The sequence below is a fragment of the Toxorhynchites rutilus genome, chromosome 2 (genome assembly GCF_029784135.1).
Source record: "Toxorhynchites rutilus septentrionalis strain SRP chromosome 2, ASM2978413v1, whole genome shotgun sequence".
Lineage (NCBI taxonomy): Eukaryota > Metazoa > Arthropoda > Insecta > Diptera > Culicidae > Toxorhynchites > Toxorhynchites rutilus.
Window position 1 is genome coordinate 192,193,413 of NC_073745.1, and position 24,226 is coordinate 192,217,638.

Genomic DNA, 24,226 nt, shown 5'->3' on the forward strand with positions numbered 1-24,226 from the left:
CAAACTCCGTATTCCTGTACACCACCGTTGTTTCAAGCACTCGGCATTCAAAAACACCAAGTGCTTGTGAGTCCTCTTCAAGCACCGTCCATGCTTCGTGCCCATAGAGAACAAACGGCCGAATTAGGGATTTGTACATGGTACACTTCGTAGGGCATCGGAGTTTGTTGGACCTTAAGTATTTGCGGAGCTCATAGTAGGCACGTCTTCCATTGACTATGCGTCTTCGAATTTCACGGTTGTTGTTGTCAATTATTATTAACGAGCCAAGGTAGACAAATTCCTCTACCACCTCGAGCTCGTCGCCGTCGATCACAACACTACTACCAAGAAGAATTTCGTTGCGATCAGTTCCTCCTGCTAGCATGTATTTAGTCTCAGGCGCATTGATCCCAAGTCCAATCAGGCCTGTTTCGTGTTTCAGTCGGGTATACAAGTCGGCTACCGTCGCATGTGTTCTTCCGATTATGTTTACGTTTTCGGAGAAGCAGATAAACTGACTAGACTTGTTGAAAATCGTGTCACATATGTTGAAGCCCGCTCTCCGCATAACAACTTGCAGTGCCACGTTGAAAAGCAAACAGTTTTCGTCCATGGTTCTCCATAGCTGGTCTCCCTGGTCGATTGTATCGTATGCGGCCTTGAAATCGACGAAGATGTGGTGCATAGGGACGTGATAATCGCGGTACTTTTGAAGGATCTGCCGCAGAGTAATAACCTGAATGAATCCGGCCTGATAACTTCCCACAAATCGACTTAATATTAGCGATAGACGGTGAAAGAGGATCTGAGCCAGAATTTTGTACGCATCATTCAGGTTTGTGATGGCACGCTAGTTCCCACAATCCAGCTTATCACCTTTTTTATGGATGGGGCAGATTACCCCGTCCTTCCACTCCTCTGGATCCTGACTATCAACCGGTCCATACACTCTACAAGTTTTGCCGGACCTACCTTGAAGAGCTCCGCTACGAGGCTATCCTTACCAGCTGTTTTGTGGTTCTTTAGCTGATTAATGGCCTCCATAACTTCACCCATCGTTGGGGGTGGTACGTCGTTGTTGTTCACTGCACCGGTGTAGTCCTCATCAACGCCATCTTGGTCTCTTGTCTGCGCGCTGTTCAGGTGTTCATCGTAATGCTGCTTCGACCCCTCGATCACCTCGCGTTCGTTATTCAAAATGCCACCTTCCTTGTTCCTGCACATTTCGGATCGCGGCACGAAGCCTTTGTGTGAGGCGTTTAGTTCCTTGAAGAATTTCGCGATTCTCGAGAACGATAAAGCAGCTTCATCTCCTCACACTCTTTCTCTTCCAGGCGGCCCTTTTTTCCCGAAAAAGATGTGTTTGCTGCCTTCGCTTCAGTCTGCATCGTTCCACGTTTTATCGAGTCGCTCGTTGCAGCATGGCTGCACGTGCTGCATCCTTCTCGTTCAGGAGCGCTCGGCACTCGTCGTCAAACCATTCGTTCCCTTGTCCTCGTTGTTCATACCCGATGACGGGCTCTGCTGTGCTGCTAATTACTGCTTTCAAGATGTTCCAGCATTCATCGAGGTGGCAGCATCCAGTTCGTCTACCTCCGGTAACGCAGCTTCAAGACACTGCGAGTATGTTGCAGCAACGTTCGGCTCCTGCAGTTCTCCTAGGTGGTACAGTGGTGAACGCTGATATCTTATGTTATTGACGAATGACAGTTTGGAACGCAGTTTGACCATCATCATCGATGTCAGCGCCACGATAGGTTCTGACGTCGATGATACCCGAGAAGTATCAAAACGGTGTTTGTGTGTTTCTGTTTTCTGAGGTGAAAACCAATTATCGGTCTGAACTCCTACTCTCGGCCAACCTGAGCGTTCAAACCACCGATGACGATTTTGATGTCGTGTTTTGGGAAGCGATCGTATTCACGCTCTAGCAGCGCGTAGAATTTTTCTTTAAAGTCATCGGTTTTAGCTAAATGGGGGCTGTGGACGTTGATAATGCTGATGTTGAAGAAGTGGCCTCGCATCCTTAATCTGCACATTTTTTCATTGATCAGTTACCAGCCAATCACAGGTTCTCCCCCATCACGATGAATTTTCTGTGCGTTTAATTTTATGAATGGCTTGCAGGGCCTGCACCAGCCTTCTGTCTCGCCGGAGGACCAACGTGCACAGCTCATTTAAGAGTCCCCGCTAGCATGAAGACAGTGATCAGCTGCCCATGACATGGGGAATAGACGCTGTTTTGAACTCCATGACGCCCTTCCTTGTCAGCATGCGACCTAGATCCCACCGGGGTTGGTTACCTGATCTTCACTGTGGTTACTTGTACCCCAGCCGGCACCACGGCGAGGTAGGGATAGGAATTACTGGAGAGGAAGCTAAGGACCACGAATGGGGTCTATTTTATGCCTGCAGGTACGCGAAGTACCGATGGTACGCTTAGCCCAGTCGTTTACCAACCAATTTTTAATTTGGAGATAACTTTCTTAAATTGGAAGAGGATTAGAATTTTGTAGTCATTGAGCTTTGAAAGCATGTACGACCAAACAAAACAATTAAGTGGGTTAAGATCTGGAGAAGATGGAGGCCATTCATCCTTGGTAAAAGAATCAGGCACCATCGTTGTACCACCTCTGATGTATGGGAAGGAGCACCATCCTGCTGAAAATGTTTTGCTTCAAACCTGTATCAAGATATTAAGCTGCATTGATTTTCACACCTTTATCAATGAAAATAAGAGGAAATTTTCCTCTTTTACATACTGCTCCCCAAACCATGGATGATGTTTTATTTTGATACCGTGACACGTTCTGTTATGGGCAAGTACATCCTGTAATAAGTGACTACCAAAAAACATATTTAAAAAAGAAAGGGAACGAAAATAGAAAATAGAACGAATAGTGAAAGTAGGTAGTTTTATTTAAAAATCGCCAACCGAAACACCGTGTGCGTACCAAAACGCATTAAGTGCGTTAAGGCTCACTCATCTTTTCATCCAAAAAAATAATTAAATCAAAAAAATTACATCATCTGCGCGCCAATCGAGCAACTCTCTCGATCTTTGATACCTCTCTTGTTTTGTAGCTTCCGAAACACCATGAACCAAACGTTTTTTGTATGCTTTGAGTCGCATATCTCGCCGCAGGAGTAATCGGAGTGATTCTCGATTGACATTGAGATTCCTAGCGAACTTCCGAGCAGATTGAGCAGGAGTCGGGATTATACACTTCGGCAGAACCTTCAAAAGTGCCGCGTGTATCAGGTCCATACGCACCACATCTTCGTCATAGGGTCGCGCTTACTATGGGCTCAACAAATTCTCAAGGTCAAACAAACTCTGACCCCGTACGAAGTATACCGTGTACAAATCCCTAATTCGACCGGTTGTTCTCTACGGGCACGAAGCATAGACGACGCTCGAAGAGGACTCACACTGGTTTCTGTCTCTGAGCTGCTTTATAGTGATTGAGGTTTATCTGGGTTTATCTTGAAGACTGAACAATTAGAGCTTCGCATAACGTGATCATTTCCGTTCTCAGTAGTGCGGAACATGCATCTTGGTGGCTTGTTGCACTCTTGGTGGCTTATTGTAGGTACAGAGTGTCCAGAGTGTCCACGGTACACCATACCGCCATAAAATTAAGCATGTACCAAATCCAGAATTGCTGGTTTGCTGGATTGAGGATAAGATGTAGTCCAAAACTTTTTTGAGGTGTACGTATACTGGTAATTTAACTTCTGTCTCTGAACATGTGTTCTTAATTTAAAGTTTTTGTCCATCTTACCAACAAAGATTTTGTTAACCCAAAAATAGGACCAACTATCCCAATGAGCATTTTGCCCAATCACCTTCCTTTTTATTGGTGCATATTTTCCAAATAAGTATTCCTATCGCTAATAATGAATTTAAAGCAAAATATGACGGTGGTATTGGTGCTAGAATCCCCGAACAGATTAAAAAGTACAACAGTGTTCCAGATTGCATTTCCTATAAAAACCATCACCGATCGGTATTGATCAGTTTAGTTGCACAAGAAAATCGACCGTTCAAACCTCGTCGCAGTAATTCGGAGTTAATTTCTCTCAGCATCCAGTAACATTAAGCAGAATGACTAAGTTGTTGGTAGGAAGTGCATCATGTTGTAGTTGGCTAATAGTGTGGCGAAATCAGGGACTTTAAAACTTCACCATAATGAAACAATAAATGTGTTGAATTGAGAACTTGAATCGAAGATTAAAGTGACCACAATGAAACGGTGATAAAAATAAAGTGAAAAACAATAAATTTCCTAGGAAAATCGGAGCTTATGCAAGCACATGAGCAAAAGGATTAAAGAGATTGAAGTGAATCATGTTGTGCCCCATGCAATTGGAGCATAATGTTACATTTAATCTCGATCGTGTTTATTCTGTGTTACATTTAATGTTTCATGGTGGAATGTTAACCTGATAACGTCGTTCAGTTTCAATTTCATGTATCAAGTGTTTTCTCATACATTTTTCTTTATCATATTCAGATATTGACGATTTTCGCTATCCTGACAGTGACGTCGGCTGGTTCATCGGGAGGCCCTAGCGGAAGTCATGGTAAAAGTCCCTACGTAAAGAATGAAGGTGGAGGTCTGTAAATCATGATTTGTTGGAAATTGTGTCACTAACATGGTAGCTTGTAGACTTCGATGCACCATAAAGGAATCGTTATATCGTTTTAAACAAAATAATGTCTTTATCCTGGCATAAGATTTGTGGTTTTTGATCGAAATTGTGATATTTCGTCAAGTGAGCGGTTTTCTAGAAACAAAATATGTGCATATCATGTTGAAGAAATTTTTCGTGTCATGTAAAGATATTTGAAAAAAAAACTACCATCTTTGCAATACATATGTGGTTCTTCAACTCAGCATTTACTCTCATTCTATGTATAGGCGTGACAAGAGGTTTTTTGCCTTCAACAAAACCCGTCAAGCTGATGTGTGAAACTTTCATGTAACTTACAGCGTTCGACTATTGGCTACTGATTGTTTCGACCGTAGTTTCATCATTATAAGGGATGATATAACACTTGATATTAGACGGCAGTAGATGTTATGTTTTTGGTGCTCCCTTGGCCGAGTGGTTAGCGTCCCACACTATCATGCCGGGGGCTCGGGTTCGATTCCCGTTCTAGCCTGGGATTTTTCGTCAAATAAAATTCTTCCGTCTTGAACTGTGGTCACGGTATTCTAGAGTTTGCCACTCCAGAGTAGGGGAAGTGAGGACATAGTGGTCACCATAAGGAATATGCCCATTTCCAGCGTCCACATACCGTTTCAATTCCCGTTTCTCGAAGAATATTATAGTTCAACTCATTGTTGCTCAAGATTGCAAACGGCTTTTACTACAAAAATTCAAAATAGTATACTTTTCATCATAAGAAAAAAAGGTGAAAAATCGAACTTTTTTTGCTTGGAGGTAAAGTGGTCACCTAGTGGGGACAAAGTGGTCACCCGCACATATCAAGCTAAATGGGATAGATTCATGCGTTTGATATAGTACATGTATGAAATAAGCTTGGTCTATTCACCTAGAGTCTCAATTTCTCAATTTGAATTTTCTCATGCATACAAAAACGTAGTAAGAAACCCATAACGTTCTGCATAATAAGGCATGGTTTAGATGGAGTGGCATATTCTTTCAGGGTCAAAGCCTCAAAAGGAACCTCTTTAAGAGCAGAATGTGATGATGTATATCAGCTTTAGTAAACAGAACATTGTGAGTTGTTATTCACCTATGTCCACTTTGCCCCCAAACATCAAACACATTTCTATGCTAATTTATCGCTGATATTAAACAAAATATCTGTTCACCTCTCCTAGAATATGTGAACAGTCGTCCAAACTGATGATTTGTCTAATACTGCATCTATAGTCAATAGTTATACTACCAAACAAGCGGGTGACCACTTTGCTCCCCATGACCAATTTGCCCCCACAACCTCTACATTCAAGGCGTGTTTTTTTATCCCATCTGTTTATTTTTATCACTAGGCTCATCTCGCAATTCAGCTGTAACAGAGCCGAATTTATCGTGTACATTTTTCTCATGTTGTGTATTACACAGTAGCCATTTAGACGTAAGAGTATTGCTATCTCATCGATACACATTTATATCTATTACACATTAGCCGTTCCACTGGAACGTTAGTGTCATCCAAGAAGATGCCATGTAGACTCTTAGAAGCAACATCATAGATGGAGTCATTTTCTACACACTAAATCTCTTAATGGCTTGTTTGAACTTCTTTTAATCATCTTGAGTGTTGATAAAGTGTCATGTCTTCGACAGCGAGTGAATTCTTATTCGCGTCATTATTCTCATCATTGATATGATGCTACATACTGTCGTTCTACGCATAATTGTACCATGTTACTTTTTGACAATTTTCACTTTTCTTCATAAAACGATGTTTTTACCATAATCTTTCGGAAAAGCACGAAAAAACTTATTGTTTGTTCCCAGCTTTCGAAAAAAACAACATCAAGCTCAATTGTCTTATGTTGATATTCGGGGCATAGCTGTCCCACCATGTTTTTTTGTAAGTCCATAATAAATTAATTGGTTCAAGAACGGGAATTTTATGTCACGCGTTAAGCACGGCTAATGCACTCATTTCTAGTTTGGAAGAACGAACTAATTCTCATACAAATAAAAAAAAAGTTTAATAGAACACATGTACTTCTTGTTCGTGAATGCCTAATAACAATGAGATTTATTTTCTGCAAAAGTACTGCAGATCAATCTATGCGTTGATGTTTGATGTTTTCATGATAATCAATATTTCAATATTTCGACAATGTTTGCCTTACAACTATGTCAGTAATATGTAACCGATTACTCGCGGTTGGCTCGAGGTTAGTATCAGCTCGTGTGGAGTTGTCATGAGCGGTACAACCTTTGGCTCTTGTTGAATGATCAGTGGACTGCACAACCTTTGGCCCGTGTATCTGTAAAGAGTGTGTGTATGTATTGCCTCGACTAAGTAAAAGTTTATAGATCGGATAGGAGGGATATGAAACAGGGACACAACGAAGGAAATGTGAGTGTGCTCAATATACCCCTCGATAAAAGGAGCTCACTAAGAAGTTCCCATCATCTCAAGAAGTGTATTCATAATCGATACTGGCAACACGTCACCGTGGGGAGAAGATCTGTCATGTTGTTACATAGCACACTCACTCGATCTCAGACCGACCTCGAGGCAAGATGTGTAGACGTGTGCAGTGAATAAGCACTCTGATGCGCCAGGTGATTTTCCGTCTGGAGTTTGGGGCCTCACAGGAAACATCATTAAACGTTGACATCGGCGTTTCTGAGGAACAGGTATAGATGAAGCAGAAGATCAGGATCACAGCTACCTAAGCTATCCCGGACGGGGATATCCGATTGTCTGCCTTGTGCTCTCAGTGCTCTAGAGAGCTGAGAGCGAGCAGCATGGAACCGGATACACGACCAGACAACATGCTCGATGTCGTGGTAGCCATCGCCACAATCACAAAGATTGTTTGCTGCGAGCACAATGCGATAGAGATGCGCGTTTAGGTTGTAGTGATTGGACATAAGCCGAGATATCACGCGAATGAAATCACGACCTACATTGAATCCCTTGAACCATCCACTCGTCGAGACCTTAGGGATAATCGTGTGTAACCAACGACCGAACTCATTTTCACTCCACATGCGCTGCCAACTAACGAGTGTGTGCTGACGAGGAATGTGAAAAAAATCGTTATAAGTAATTTGCCTTTCAAAAAGTGTGCCATCTGAAGCGCCCACTTTAGCTAGCGAGTCCGCTTTCTCATTCCCCGAATCGAGCAATGAGAGGGAACCCATGCTAAGGTAATCTTGAATAATTTTTCGACCAAAACACTCAATAGATGTCTTATTCTTGTTAAGAAATAAGATGAGCGTTTATCAACTTTCATTGAGCAGATATCCTCTATTGAGCTGAGACTGTCTGAAAAAAATTATAGGAGGTTGTGTCCAAGGTACGACCGCATTGTTGACGTAGAACAACTCTGTTATTTTATATAAATCGCTCATTTATACCTTCGGATATTATTCTATAATGCTGTGAAATTTTAGAAACAACTGTTGCGTTGTCGTTGAAAGTTGCATTACTTTCTCATGCTCGAGAGAAGCGCAACTGTCACCCTTAGTGGAGAAAGTTTTGCTACTGGCAAGCGAAACCTAATGACATACAAAATTCCAGAACGACATTTACTTTTTTGGTGACTAAAAAAGCGAAATAAACTCTTTTTGTTAATAACAACCTCGAAAACAGTAGCAATGCTTCATTATGATCAATATTAGCGCAAATGCAATCCTAGTTGAAGGCAGTTTTGCGACTGGCACGCGAACCTAAATAACTTATAACATTCCAGTAAGACATTCAAGATGTTTGGTATTCCCCAAATATTTTTTGGGCACACAAACTTAACGCCTGCTTCGCCATAACTTTATTTTAATGCATTGATGCATTCTCAAAGGCACCAATGAAGCCCTTATGATGACGGAAAACAAACAATGTTAACTTCTTGGAAAAAGACTGAATTATGCCACACAGTTTGTACTCTGCCCATCGATGCTAATTCGCTGATGAGTTTGTCAAGAGCGACCGCCTTCACCACCAGCGGGGCGAGCTTGATTTTGGTTGCTGCATGGGTAACGGCGTTTACATTTTCGACCGACGCGCCGTAATCGCCTGCTTCGCTGTTGTTCGATGCGGTGTCACACTCGCGAAAGCTCGGTTCAGTGCGAGCGCTTTTCACTGCACCAACATCGCGTGCATTATCAGATGACGCTTGCCTCGAAATTTTATTGCCCCTGGAAATGCGTTCGTTTTTTGCAGGGCTCGAGCCTGCCTTCCTCTTCTTCTTACTCATCATACACTAAGCGAAGCGTCCAATTTATGACGCGGGAAGTAAAACACACGATACGAATAACGCGAAAAACGAATAGAAAAGTCAAACGACGATATCCTAGTTGGATTACCACTGGTGGGGTCCAATCTTAGATCGAAGCGCAGCGAAAGCAAAGTGAACTGGATTGCTCAACAGTCCGATGCCGAATGAAAGTTTGCCTTAGCGAGATCCACTGTTTATACTCTAGGCAAGTATTCCCCTTCATTCTTCTACCTTTTCCTTTGTTCACGGAGACTTTAAATCCTACGATTACCCCTCCGTTGGTCGTCGATAAGTTGCTCGTTATTGACTGCTCTGTTCGGGAAAGCACATAAATGGACAGAACAAATGTATGGGAAAATGGAAACGCTTAAAGTTTTCATGAATTTTAACCATTTACAAACCAAGGGATTCTAATGTATAGCATAATAAACAAATCTTACGGAATTTTCGATTCGTTTAGTTTGTAAATCGTCAAAATCCGTTCGCGGCAAAAATAGTTATTAACGTTAACTTTATTTCATAAAAACGTGACCTGTTTTCTGATTTGGCACCCTTCCTGAAAGACGTAGTTTTACGTCAAAAATAAAATAATGGTCGATAGGCAATGTTTCAATGATCCCTAGTGCGTAGTATATCGCACCCAGTTCAGCGACATACACGGAACAAGGATCTTTGAGTTTGAAAGAAGCACTCGAATTTTCATTGAAGATGCCGAAGCCAGTGGACCCGTTTATGAATGAACCGTCAGTAAAGAACATTTTATCAGATCTAACTTTCCCATATTTTTCCGAAAATATCGACGGAATAACATTGGAGCCTAGATGATCTGGGGTTCCATGGATTTTTTTGTCGCATGGACAGATAAAAAATGACAGAGAAATTGCAAAAGTATGGGAAGCAAACTTGGTTGGAGATGCCTGGTGAAGGGTGCACTTCATGGGTAAGGTACTCATGGTATAAAGACATAAAACTTGACTGAGGAATCAGTTGGAGTAGATTTTCGAAGTTATCAATCACCAATGTATTCATGATCTTGCAACGGATGAGAAATCTGTAGGATCATTTTGTGAACCGAAGAGTAAGCGGGGGTACTCCTGCCAAGACTTCGAGACTCATCGTATGTGTCGAATGCAAACACCCCATGGCTATACGCAAGCAACGATATTGTATCCTGTCCAGCTTGAGAATATGAATCCTGGCAGCTGATCGGAAGCAAAAACTGCCATATTCTAACACTGATAATATCGTTGTTTTGTACAACTGAATGAGGTCTCCTGGATGGGCGCCCCACCATGTTCCATGGTTATTGTTTGGAGAAAATTGATTCTTTGCTGGAATTTCTGTTTCAAATACGCAATGTGTATTCCCCAGGTACATTTAGAATCAAAATATACTCCAAGGTATTTGAAAAACATCGAGTGCCTGATCGGTTTGCCGGATAGGTGATGCTGGAATTGGGCGGGTTCGTGCTTCCTAGAAAAAACGACCATTTTGGTTTTCTCCATAGAGAATTCGATACCCAGCTTGAGAGCCCACGTGAACAGGTTGTTCAGGGTATCTTGCAAGGATTTTTGCAGAACGGCGGTACACGTGATGGAAATAACTCCATCGTCTGCAAGATGTCTCAGCTTGCAGTTTCTAGTTAGACAATCATCCATATCATTGACGTAAAAACTAGGGGGGGCTTAGGCAGGAGCCTTGTGGTAGGCCCATAAAACTGTATCGAGAAGATTTCCAGCTGCCATGATTGAAAAACATGTGCTTTTCTGACAGTAAATTGTGCAGGAAATTATTCAGAATTGGCGAAAGTCCACGATCATGGAGTTTCTCTGAGAGAATTTCCATGGAAACTGAATCAAATGCCCCTTTGATATCGAGGAAAACGGAAGCCATTTGTTCTTTGCGAGCAAATGCGATTTGGATTTTTCGAAGATAGCAGCGCGAGACAATCGTTCGTCACTTTACCTCGGCGGTAACTGCGTATTTGACAGCAAATTGTTCGTTTCAACCCACTTGTCCAAACGAAAGAGATACATTTTCTCTAACAATTTACGAATACAGGATAACATTGCAATCGGCCTATACGAATTGTGATCGCTAGCCGTCTTGTTGGGTTTTCGTATGGCTATCACTTTCACTTGTCTCCAGTCATGGGGAACTATATTCAGCTCCAGAAACTTGTTGAACAAGTTTAGCAAACGCTGTTTCGCCAAGTCAGGAAGATTCTTCAACAAGTTGAATTTAATCTTGTCCGACCCCGGAGCTGAATTGTTACATGAGAGGAGGGCAATTGAGAATTCTACCATCGAAAAATTCTCATAATCGCCTTGGAGCGGAATGTCGCGTACAACGCTTTGTGCAGGAACGGAATCGGGACAAACCTTTCTTGCAAGTTTGAAAATCCAACGTTCAGAGTATTCCTCACTTTCATTTGTATGGTTCCAGCCAAAATACATCACAGTTAGAACTATGAACTAAAAATTTAAATTGATCTATTTTAGGGATGATGCTTCTGCAATTCCACTGTATTACAGTGTTAAAAGTATTAAAAAACAATATCAAGTTCAATTGTCCTATGTTGATATTCTAGGCATAACTACCATGAATTTTCAACAGTTTACTGTTTATAAAAAACCCTGTGTATTGGTAAACTGAAACGCTTAAAGCTTCTCGTAGACAGATATGCTAGAAACTTTGATTCGATTTGATTCGACGTAGATTAATCGTTCGCTTCGATTATTGGTTGCGCAGTATTCGTTCGATTAATAATCGATTTCTGTAGGAAGTATTCGATGAATCGATTAATCGAACGATTTTCGGGGATCACTGGTTTGAAGATGAAGATGAGAACTGTCAACAGTGATCGCTATCGTGCAATGATTTTTAGCTTTTTACTGTTCAAAATACAAATCTGGTTGACATGTGATTTCAACAAGACGGTGCCCATGCCACACAGCACACGAAACGATGGACTTTCTGCGCAATTCTAGCACTAGAAGACAATATCGCACGTGTTATGGGTGAGATGCCAGCCGATATACTCGAAAAAAATCACTTAAAACGTAGTCGTGGCCAACATTTACATAAAATAATCATTAAAACACAAATATCAAGAATTTATTTTCAACCCCCCAAGAATAAATGTTATACTTTTTACCATTTCCCTGCGTCTTTTTCTGGAATTTTTAAACCAAACGCAAAATCACCTCGATAGAGATGAATAGTAATAAGCTTTTATGTTGGAATATTGTACTATTCCTTGAGGTACGTTTGTAAAAAAAATGTTTCCAATGTTCAGGTGGCCATGGACAACAAGGTTTTGGGCAAGGAGGTCATGGTCAATCCGGATTTGGAGGAGGACATGGTCAATCCGGATTTGGAGGAGGTAATGGTCAAGGAGGAGGACATGGACAGTCTGGCTTCGGAGGAGGACACGGGCAGTCTGGTACCGGAGGAGGACACGGCCAGTCCGGTTTCGGAGGAGGACACGGTCAACACGGTGGGGGTCATGGTTTTACTCAAGGTCAACAAGGACATGGCGCCGGTGGACAGGTTGGTTGAATTTTCTGTTATACTGAAAAAAATACTTATGTCTCTTTTTTTTTGCTTTCAGGGACATGGACACGGGCATGACCATGGTGGTTACAAGAAACATGGATACTAGAAATATGACTTAATAAATTTTGTAGACGATATGCACACTGTTATCGTAATGATGTTTTATTCAAATAGAACTATCCGTGTTGAAGGAAAAAGCAAGGTCAACTGTTATTGAAAGATTAATTTACTTTCCCTTATCATCTTTCTGATAATTTTTCATCACCTTAGTTGTCTTCGGTTAACACTGTCATTGACAGTTTCAGTAATTCACAACGCACAACGCCAACGTACCGATATTGATGACCGCGTGATAGAGATCCTTTCAAAGATGCTGAATTGAAAGCATTGCTTGATCAGTGGATCAATGTCAAACGTAAAAAACATTGTTGGCGTAGTAATAACATCCGTACCCCTCACGCTAAAGGTCACGAGTTCAATTCTCACTCCCGACATTTTTCCGAAATGGAAGTGATGTGACGAACCAGCCAAAGTGTTGAACGTCACTATAATAAGGGATGAAAATTAAAAAAAAAATTATCTATGTGTGTATTAAATTCGCTGTGCTGCATGTCGGAACTTGTTGCCATTACAAGGCATGTGATGCCCAACGTATTGCACCTGATGGAACGATGGAAATGGGATGGGAGTACGTTTTGAAATATATTTTATCGTGATGGTCTAGGATCGTGAAAGCGTAGAACATGGACGTCATTTATTATGTTAAAAAAATTAAACAAACGTGTAGAAGTTTATCGCTCGCGAGATAAATAATTTCACTCTCTCTCCCTCTCATCATTTGTCTGATCAGCTAGGATCCAACATTTTCGAAAACAAGAAAACATCGTCCATATGAGGAGAAACTTTACTTTTGATACATTTCTTCTTGGTGGGTAAACAATCGATCCATCCATTCATGGTGTAACTCATCCACAATTTGCAAATTAGAGAGAGAAAAGAATTCAGACTGAAAGAGGAGTCATCTCAATATGTCGTGAAGTTCATTTGACGACGAAAATTGAAATGAACGAAAGCGCCCGAATGATTTTTTATTTATGATGACAGAAAAACTGCTGTAAGAAACAAAACATATTTCCAATTGAGCAATAAGGTAGATGGGTTCATCGTCCCTCGGCGATTCAGAAAAAGACTTTTTGTTTATTCTTTATTTGAGAGGCTTTTAGCCTCCTAGGCTGTCCAGGAAAAAACTGGTTTTCATTAAAAATATCCTCAGAATTCTACGTCAGGTAATCAAATAGTAATAATCAAGTGTAATGATTCTGAAAACTGAACTGATAATTTTTTTCCATATAGAACACTGAGCATTTCAACATATCCCATGTTTTCACAAGCCTGGGGTAAGTTGAGATGCACAGAGAGGGGTAAGTTGAAACAGCGATTAATAGTGCCGGACATTATTTTCAAGATATTTTTATTACTGAAACTTATGAAAACGTTTTCTGTACTCATGAATGATAATAAATTCAATATATAAGACGTATACTCCATGTAATTTATGTGTACTCGACAGAGACATGAGATAAGTCAAATTTGTTAATTTTGAAACTATGGCTCAACTATTTTCTTCTTCTCAAATGGCGCTAACATTCCTAGAGGAACTTTCCGGATTTTATGAATTGAAGCCAAAATACCCAATTACCACATTGTTTTTGATATAAAAACGGCAGTGAATGACTCTGAAGTACTTCGTTGCACTTCTGACTGTTCATTTGTGTTGATGGTAAGATACCTAAACCAAGACTTTTTGAGAAAATACTCCCCAAACCATAATAATCCCATCTCCAAAGCTGCGGGTTCAAAAACTAATGTGGAAGCTAATCCCATGGGTTTCACTATTTCAGGAGAACTTTTCTGATAAAAATTGTAAAGGGTTGTATCTAGGACACGACCGCATATTTTCGACGTAGAGCTACGCAATTATATTATGCAATCCACCATTGCGAATATTATTTTAGAACGCATCGAAATTTTTGTAATAGATTATGTTCTTCGTTACAAATAGATTTGATGAACGTCCCTTTACGTTTGATATGATGCCTAGTACTACCAAAATATGTGAACGGAAGGTTTGTCAAACGATCATTGTATTTTACATTTCCCTCTGAAATTATTGCACATCTCATGATTACATAGTTCTCGAACCGCGAAAGTTCATTCTACTCTAGTATCTGAAATGACAATTTCCCCAGGCTTCTCAGTTTAAAAGTACGTTTTAGGGAAACATATTCCGGTCTGCACAACGACAAGCGTGTACAAAAGTACTCAACACCCAAAAACACCCCCGACTCGCATGTATTTGCAAAGGTAGGTAGGTATTTGAATTAAAGAGACTTTAAAATCTGAGAGTTCATTCGTCTCTTATTTGCAAAGCGGATTCCCCCAAGGCACATTAATTTTGAAGCCCGTGTTAGGGAAACACAGCTCAGTGGGAAAAAAATATCCCCGACTTGCATGTTTTGACAAAGCGGATTCCCCCTAGGTACGTGTTAGGGAAACACAGCACGGTGCGAACAAAAATACCCCCGAATTGCAATATTTTCAAAACGGCCTGGTTCAGATAGCTTTTCCCAACCAACACCAATGTACAGTCAGAAGTGCAATAAAATACTTCAGAATCATTTACTGCTGTTTTCGCATCAAAAACACCATGATAATTGGGTAATTTGGCATCAATTCATAACATCCGGAAAGTCAAGGCATGGTTTATTGAATAGGGGCTCCAGATTGTGGACTAGTCAACTTGGTTACCAGATCAAAACCCTATCAAGAACTCATTTTCATTAGTACTTAATTGGAATTTCTATGCCAAATAACACGCCTTGAATGCATTCTGAGAGGCAAGTTCTAGAATACGCGGGTCAACTATATTACGTAACGCAAATTTCTACTATTTCCCTTCTCCCCCTTCACTACATGACACGTAACAAAAGATAATTTACATAATAACATTTTAAAAGTTGGTACTTTGTACCCAGTGCACAATGGTCCAGGATATGCATTTAAGTGTAAATTAGCATTTAGAGCTCGACAATTTTCAAAAAACTGTTTTCGACAAAGTTGTTGCAATGATAGAGCGCTTATTTTGATGTTGTCAAAAATAGGGTGGCCAAAATTGTCGATGAAATAAAAATTCTAGCTTTCTTATCTTGATAGATAGAGGTTAACATAGTTCTACAATGTTATAGCCCTAGTTATTTAAGAAAACTTTTTAGAACAAATTTTTTTCCTATCTCTTGAAATAACCGATATAGTGCTTTTTTCTAAGTTGCGTTAGGGTTACCATTAAAAAAAAACCGGTTTTGCTCTAACTTTTATATTACAAATTTTAAATGCAAACTGTCTCCAGAAGACTTTTAGAGTTTACTAAGCCAAACATTTTGCGATGCAGAACTTGTCAATATCTTAACTCTACTCTCTTCATTCGCCTTTCACTCTTTTTGGGGCAAACATAAAAAAATGTTCGTTGACGGCATTTGAAAGAGTATACTTGACTCTACATAATGTGGGATTTCCAAAATTATGTTATTTTTTGTATTTGAGTAAACTAAAATTGAAATCATGAGTTTTTGGGTGAAAATCCATCAATAACTTTGAGTAGTATTAAGATATTGATAAGTTCTGCATCGCTAAATGTTGGTCACAATAAGCTCCAAAAGTCGTCCCAAGACAATTTTTATGTAGAGGTTGAAACATAAAAGCTAGAGCAAAAAAACCCGTTTTTTCATGGTGACTCTAACGCAACATAGATAGAAAACAACTTTCTCTAGACAAAAACTGTCTTCGACAAAGTTGTAACATATGATAGGACCAAAAATAGGTCTCTCTTTTTTATGTCATCAAAAATAGGGCCCTCATTTTTATGTCATCAAAAATAGAGTGACTAAAATTTTCGATTAAATAAAAAATCTAACTTTCTTGTCTTTATGGATAGAGGCAAATATAGTTCGACCATTTTGTAGCCTCCATTATTTTAAGCAGCTCTGTAGAACAAAGTTTTATTGTATCTCTTGAAATATCCAATATAGCGCTTTTATTCTAAGTTTCGTTAGGGTGACCTTGAAAGAACACATTTTTTGCTTTTACTTTTATATTTCAAATCTTACAGCGAAATTGTAGTGTAACGACTTTTAGAGCTTATATTTTTCGATGCAGAACTTGTCAATATCTTAATCCTACTTAAAGTTATTATCTTTTTCGCCCAAAAACTCATTATTTCAATTTTAGTTTACTCAAATACAAAAAATAACATAGTTTTGGAAATGCCACATTATATAGTTTCGAGTATGCTCTTTCAAATGCCATCAACAAACATTTTTCATGTTTGCCCCAAAAAGAATGACAAGCGAATGAAGAGAGCATATTTTTTGGGAAGAAATATCATTAACTTTGAGCAGAATTGAGATATTGACAAGTTCTGCATCGCAAAATGTTTGTCTTAGTAAGCTCTAAAAGTCTTCTGCAGACAGTTTGCATGTAAAATTTTCAATACAAAAGTTAGATCATAAAAACCATTTTTTTCATGATGACCCTAACGCAACTTAGAAAAAAAGCGAACTATATAGGTTATTTCAAGAGATAGAAAAAAACTTTGTTCTACACATTTGCTTAAAATAACTGAGGCTAAAACATTGTCGAACCATATCCACCTCTATCTAAAAAGATAAGAAAGTTAGATTTTTATTTCATCGAAAATTTTGATAACTCTATTTTTGACAACATCAAAATAAGCGCTTTATCATATGTAACAACTTTGTCGAAAACAGTTTTTGTCTAGAGAAAAACTGTCGAGCTCTGAATGCTAATTTCCACTTAAATGAACTTCCTGGGCCATTGTGCAGTGTGTTTCTCATTTTTTTTTATCGAAAGTCATCTGCCAGAATTAAATTTAGATATTTAAGTTTTTTCAAAGATAACTTTCAACTTTCAAGTAAAAACCGTTTCAACTTATCCCGGTGTATCTTAATTTAAATTTTCCTATGACAAATTTTCGGTACATGCCTAATATCGCTTTGATGATAATTTACATACCATGATATAACCAAAAATGAATTCTATAACCAGTATAAACCAATTTTACTTTTATAATTGTACCACTAAACATGCCTTATATCGGATCCGTAAAAATTACATTACATTCACAACGGACTATACGAATCAATCGGATTTTTATTAAATCCCTCCATGGTCCATCTTGCCCCCACATACCCCAAGTGATGGAATTTTCCCTGTATCCGCGTTGACGGCATTGAGCTTCGTTTACTAGTTTAGGGGAGCGTCAACAAATGATTGATTTCCAGGCGGAATGAACATATTTTTAAAATTAAATGAATGACCAAATTAGTATTCTACTTTGCTTCAACTTTTTTTTAAGGTGCGAAAAAATCTTTTTTTTTCCAAAATATATATTTTATTAAGGCACATGTGGCGTTAGCCTGACGGGGCCGGGAGTCCAATATTTTGACAATTTTTGTCTTACAACTATGTTAAGACAAACATTGTCAAAGTATTGGACTCCCGGCCCCGTCAGGCTAATCTTGTACGAAAATTATTTTTGAAGACAACTTTATACAGTGGAACCTCGATTATCCGCGAAAGCCAGTTCCATAGTAATTCTATAGAGCTTCCCAAAGTTTGTCAGTGAGACGTAAGCGCTTGCTCTTTCGTTTTGGTCATGGTTTTCATATTATCTGACCACTGGTGCACACGACCTTACAGATAGATAGTTCAGTGATTTCTGTATCGGTAAAACATAGTTAGAGGCAAATGCCACATCAGGCAAAGTCTCTATAAAAATAAAGAAACAGTTTTCATGCTGAGATATCTTTATTTCGTGTGCACACCTCATTTTTAGTCGTTATCCGCGATGACCTGGCCAGACAATTTCGCAGATGATCGGGGTTCTACTGTATTATAAGTGGATTCGTGTCTTCTTATCTGATAGGGATCATACTAACGGGTTTGGAACCCAAATTATGGCCACCAAACGGCGACACTATTCCTCTGTCATCACGAATAATAATATTGAATCTGTTACAATTACTTGTCGTGGTAGTCTATCGCCTTTCAGGCGTAAACAATAAGCCTCAGCTCTATGGGACGTAACGCATGTTACACATTGGTACATATTATGTTTCAGCCATTAGGGGAAAAGGGGGGAATTTGGACCACCTAAGCAAATCGCCTAATATTTCCAAACCAATACGGTCTGAATCAAAAATTTCACATTGTATACTGAGCTACACTTGTTTTCTCTCAACCAATAATGTTTGAACATTATATCAAGCTTCAAACTCCCAAATATATCATAAAATAAAAGAGATGATTTTTGGACATTAAAATTTGATGCGGGGTGATTTGGCCCACTGTGTGTTTCGTAGAAAAAAAAACATACTTTTGTTTATGTAAAGTATTCTGGGATAATTTAACAATCAGTAACAGTTTTCTGGGATCGATACCAGGTGTCTCGTCCAGATTCCAGACCAGAAAAATTGGATTGACACCATCTCGAATTCTGCATGAATCTTTTCACTGTTGTTCGAGCATTTTCAAACACTTACGTTGTTGGTCAAAGAAAATCCGTTCTAGATGGCCTGAGTTGCTCTTTCAAGCTCCTCTTTCTTCCAACGTTGTCTGCCCATCCTCTTTTTGTAATTCCGTGACATCTGGAATCAATTAGATCAATGAAAAGTCTCAAACCTGTTGGACCAATTCACCCCACAGAAACGTGCCCATGTCACCCCACACAACATGCAAAAATTAAAATGCAATTAATTTCATTTATTGTTATCAAACTTACAGTGTCGCTACATCAAATTGTTCCTTTTCTGTAGGAAAGTTTGTTCAATCAGCGGGAAAAACCTTAAAACCACGATCGGAAAACTCACATTTTTTGACAATCAAAGCGCTTGTTGTGTTCATGCTACCGTTTCCTTCCACTTGTAGAATTTTACCAAAGTTTTCTTACGTTAGTTACATACGGTTCAATAATAAAAGAAAATAACATTATAAAAAATCCAAGTTAAGCCGTACTTTTTGAGATAAAGGGGCCAAATCACCCCGTATGTCCAACTCACCCCGTGTTACCCTACATGCCAAACCGATTCGTGATTTTCGTGTGAAAAGTGGTAGTTTTTCTCCTTATCGCAAAATGTTAGACCCATATTTTTTATTTTCTTATTAGGGTGTCCATTTGCATTTTAGGGTGAAAAAGTTTGTCATAACTTTTGAGCTGCGAGACTGATTTAGATGATCGGAACTTCAATTTGAATGAGCTAGTGTTCTTTAAAAGAAACTGTTACACTAGCGAAAAAAATTTATTTGGTTGTCATAATTATTTATTATATTTGTTTTTCATGGTCTACATGATCTCGGGAATGCGCTCTATTTTTTATATTTTTTGGAAGTTGAGGGCTTTTTACATAACATATCTAAAGACCAGAAAGGCATTTTTTCCGTTTTAGAGTTATAATTTTTCAAAGTTAAGATGTTTTGGATTCTCAGGTAGCCTAATGAAAAAAAAAACACGCAGTAGCTTAAAGAGTGTCCCACATCAAATTAGATCACGGAAAAAAAACTCTGTAGAAAATTACCCATTGGGTAATTTCTCTTGAAAATTTGGATAGAAATAATTCAGAGTGTATTGTCTACACTGTATTTTTATCGTTGTCGTCAGATTTTTGAAAATTGGAAAAAATGGCGTCACCCAAAAAGCAATGTCGCGAATTGATTTTGCGCAAGCTACTGGAAAATCCCCAACTCTCTCATCGGGACTTCGGAAAACAACTCGGATTTGTGCAGTCAACGGTAAGTCGTGTGATTAAACGTTAATACAAAACTTTGAGCATTAAACGGAAGGAGACATGCGGTGTGAATGAATGTTCACAAGCGTGCTGTGAAAGCGTTTAAGCGAAATCCCAATGCTTCGGTCAGGGATGTGGCCAAAAGGTTGAATCTGTCCAAGTCTTTCGTTCAGAGAGCCAAAGACCGGGAAGGACTGCATACGTACAATGTACACAAGGCTCCAAATCGCGACGAACGCAAAAATACGGTAGGAAAGTCACGGGTCCGGAAACTGTACAATCAGATGCTCACGAAGCCTCATTGTCTCATCATGGATGATGGACTTACGTCAAGGCGGACTTCCAGCAGCTTCCGGAGCTACTGTTCTTCACCGCCCAGCAGAAGTTTGACGTTCCGGAGAAAGTAAGGACGCAGAAACTTTGCCAAGTTTGCCAAGGAACACATGATTTGGCAAGTGATCTACTCATATGACAAACGGAGTGTGCTGTTCGTGACTAAAAAGACTGTAAACGGGCAGATCTACCTCAAGGAATGCCCTACGAGAGCTACATGATCTTGAAGATGTCAATTGTTGTAAAACTCTTATCTCAGAAGCTTGTCAATGCGATTTTGCCAATTTCGTGTGTAAAAAGCTTAGATTCTCACGTTGTGCGAACAAAATTCTCAAACAATGCTTCTCTTGCTTTGTCATTTTGTGAACTGATTCAAAATCAATTTAGAGAAACCATACTACAAGCACACACTTATAAAATGAAGCATACACTCTGTTATTCACAAACCTAAAATGGAGTAGTTATTCGCTCACGGCGACTTGGAGGACACTTTCTCTTCAATTTACGCGATACAATTTGGTAACTTTTCCGACTTTTCTTCTGGAAATCTTTCCTAGAAGAGCGTAAAAAAACGATGCGTGCGTCTTCAATGATGGCTTTTATTTTCTGATCGATTACAATTGATTCAATGTCTTCTGGAGTTTTGTGCATGGTTTGGGCGGGATTCTGTGCAACTGGAAAACTCAAGATAGATTTCACATACTTCAAAATCAAATTCAAATACATTTTTGCGTAGATATCGTCGCAAAAAATTCCCATTCCATCAAGACAATGTCGCTGTTGATACCAGCGAGGAAACTAAGCAATGGATTAAGGAACAAAACATCGACTTATTAAACTGACCGGCTCGCTCTCCAGACTTGAATCCTGTTAAAAATCTTTGGGGGATCTTAGTACGTAGGATCTACGCTGAGGGAAAGCAATACACCACGGTTGATGAACTCAAGACCGCAGTTTCAGAGACATGGGAAAATATCGAGAAATCCGTTCTGTTGAATTTGTTAAATAGTATGCCAACACAGTATTTTTAACCGAAATTGCAAAGTTACCGATTATTGACATGTCGATCTGCCGATTGTTTTGAATTTTTCATTGATGATACTTATGAATTTTGAAATGATCTTATAAAAACTGGACAGCTGAAATTATCTTATTTAATCCCAATAAATAAACAAACGACACTTTTGAACTAAATTGACGTTCAATATACTTTATTTGAAACATTCAACAATGTATGAAAATATCTTACTGAAACTCTAATTGTTTGTGTTACAACAAAATATATTCAAGGTGGTCTTATAGAAGTTGGACAGAGTGTGTTCAGGTCATTTAAGCGCACACGTAAAAGGAATACGTCAGATTTATGGTGACCAAATTTTTACCTTTCCACCCCTTAATACTACGTTGAGAAATCGAAGTTCCTCTAGGAATGTTATGCTACTTAAAAAGAAGAAAAAGGGATTTAGGTATAAAATAAAATGAAAATTGGAACCAACGATTGAATTCCGATGATCGAAATATCAACAGGAGCAACGTCATGTGTAAAATATTCAATAAATGCACGTGAAATGTTGTTGCACACATGCAACATGCATGTTTTTACATATTTCATAGAGACGAGCAGCGAATCCAGCCCAATGTGGTTCTATCAGATAAAATCTGTCGTCAATAGAATGCACCCTGATACTCTTACACCAACGATCCGTGTAGTTTAGACAAAGTGCCGATTTTAAATGGATCCGCCAACAACAGTTTTTTCTTTGAGAATGAAACAAGAATCTTTCATAGATACGGTTTTATTATATACGATTACATTGTACACAAAAATATCATAGCCTTTTTGCACTCACTGATGGCGATTTGAGTAACGTATTTCACCATTTACCAAGCATTCCGGTTAGCTGCGTTGGCCGAAGCAGGCCAATTTCCTGCACGATTCCATTGGTTCCATCCAGTAGTGCCAGATCCCCAAGATCCACGGTTCCATGGCTCGGCTCCCCAACGGTTCCAGCGTGGATCGGCGGCTGGGTTATTCCATCGGTTCCAGTTATTAGCGCCCCACGCATTGGGATTTTGCCACGTACCAGGAGCCGCCGGGTTAGCCCATGCAGAGTTCCAAGTAGTTTCTGATTGATCCAGACGATCGTTCCTTTCCTGATAGTATAATAAATGGATGAGGGAGTGAAATTGTGTACTTAGTATTAATATACCAATTATTGAATAAACAAGATTACTACACTACCTGGCCTGGTTTATCAGCTGGTGCGCAATAAACAATAGCCACCAAAACAGAGATGAGTACCTATAAGCAACGAAACGCTTAAAAATCTGCTAAATCATGTTTAATGGAAGATTGCAACATTACCAATTTGAACATTTTGATGTTAAATTTGTTTAAAGTGTTCACTTAAAATGCTTGTTCACTACTGAGATTGCAATTCGACACTGCATGCAAATTAAGCTAATTGGTAGGCTTTATATACTGATTGTAGTGCGTCTTCTTAACCAAGCTTACACTAAGCAGCGTGATTAGTATTTATCAATGGCTTTCAGATTGGCTGAAGCAGTCAGCGATAGTGATATTTTAGCAAAATGGTACCCGGACCAATAGGTTGCAACCAACAGGGGGAGTTACTGAGCAAATAGCAACGTTCTCAGGAGGACGAAGAATGTCAGCTCGAAATTATATATGAGCAGTTGTGACAAGGAAGGTGTGGGTTAAATATGAATTCTTAATGAACGGCAAAACTTATTGCTTCCACCTACGAAGCCACACTGAAGCATTCTCACACAGATAGTCATTGCGAAGACTGATTATTAATGGTTCACAATTATCAGTGATATTTTGTTTGTTTTATTACTACAAAATAAATCGATCCCGTACATATCTTCTGCTTCCGTGCGAATGCAATTAATCATAAATGCTGCGGTCAAATGCATCAATCCGTCAGCGTATTGAAAGTGCAAATTGGTACTGATTACACCTGAACTCATTGATCATCAACACATAATGGCAGTTTAGACTACTTAGTCGCACGATTTAGTACCTCATGGGGCAAATCATATTGTGACAAGGGTGCATGGTCAGGTTAAATCGTTGAAATAATTTATGGTGTCAACGAAATGTGTATCCTACAATTACATCATATTCGAAGCACATTATGCATTTCACCTAATAATCTAATTACTAGTCAATTTAAAAAAAATTAAACTTGTTTTCTGTGCAACGAGATATCTCAAAATCGTGTTTAGAATAGTTTTGAAAACCAGTTTTTTCATGATTCGGCACAAGGAAAAGGAAATGAGGAAAATGATAATTAATAATTTGTTTACGATCACCATTCGAACGTTTTGCACAGAGTTCACTTTTCTCTCGAAATCCCCATAGCATTAGTTAGCATCATTTAATTGAATTTAACGATTCGAATATTTTCATCAGTTTTGGATGATTTTAGGTAGAAAATAATCAGAAACAAAGAACTTTATTCATTTGTTTAAAAAGAGTAATTCAATTTATGAGTGTATCATCTATTGACTAGTTAGAAAACATTT

The 24,226-nt window shown here is 39.0% G+C and overlaps 2 protein-coding genes across 3 annotated transcripts; one reads left to right on the top strand and one right to left on the bottom strand.

The window, feature by feature from the left end:
* Positions 1-3,972: 3,972 nt before the first annotated feature.
* LOC129767842 (uncharacterized) lies at positions 3,973-12,631 on the top strand. Of its 2 annotated transcripts, none has more exons than XM_055769081.1 (4): positions 3,973-4,105; positions 4,500-4,602; positions 12,223-12,476; positions 12,538-12,631. In XM_055769081.1, exons 1-4 carry the CDS (start codon positions 4,091-4,093, stop codon positions 12,586-12,588), a joined length of 423 nt encoding a protein of 140 aa, XP_055625056.1. In that variant the 5' UTR covers positions 3,973-4,090; the 3' UTR covers positions 12,589-12,631. The 2 variants fall into 2 exon arrangements, with proteins under 2 accessions (XP_055625056.1, XP_055625057.1); XM_055769082.1 differs by having other exon boundaries at positions 4,500-4,569.
* A 9,823-nt stretch (positions 12,632-22,454) lies between these two features.
* Positions 22,455-23,142, bottom strand: LOC129769611 (bifunctional endo-1,4-beta-xylanase XylA-like). The gene is made up of 3 exons (XM_055771988.1): positions 23,040-23,142; positions 22,917-22,976; positions 22,455-22,828 (listed from the first exon to the last, which is right to left on the bottom strand). Exons 1-3 carry the CDS (start codon positions 23,049-23,051, stop codon positions 22,556-22,558), a joined length of 345 nt encoding a protein of 114 aa, XP_055627963.1. The 5' UTR covers positions 23,052-23,142; the 3' UTR covers positions 22,455-22,555.
* Between the last annotated feature and the right edge of the window lie 1,084 nt (positions 23,143-24,226).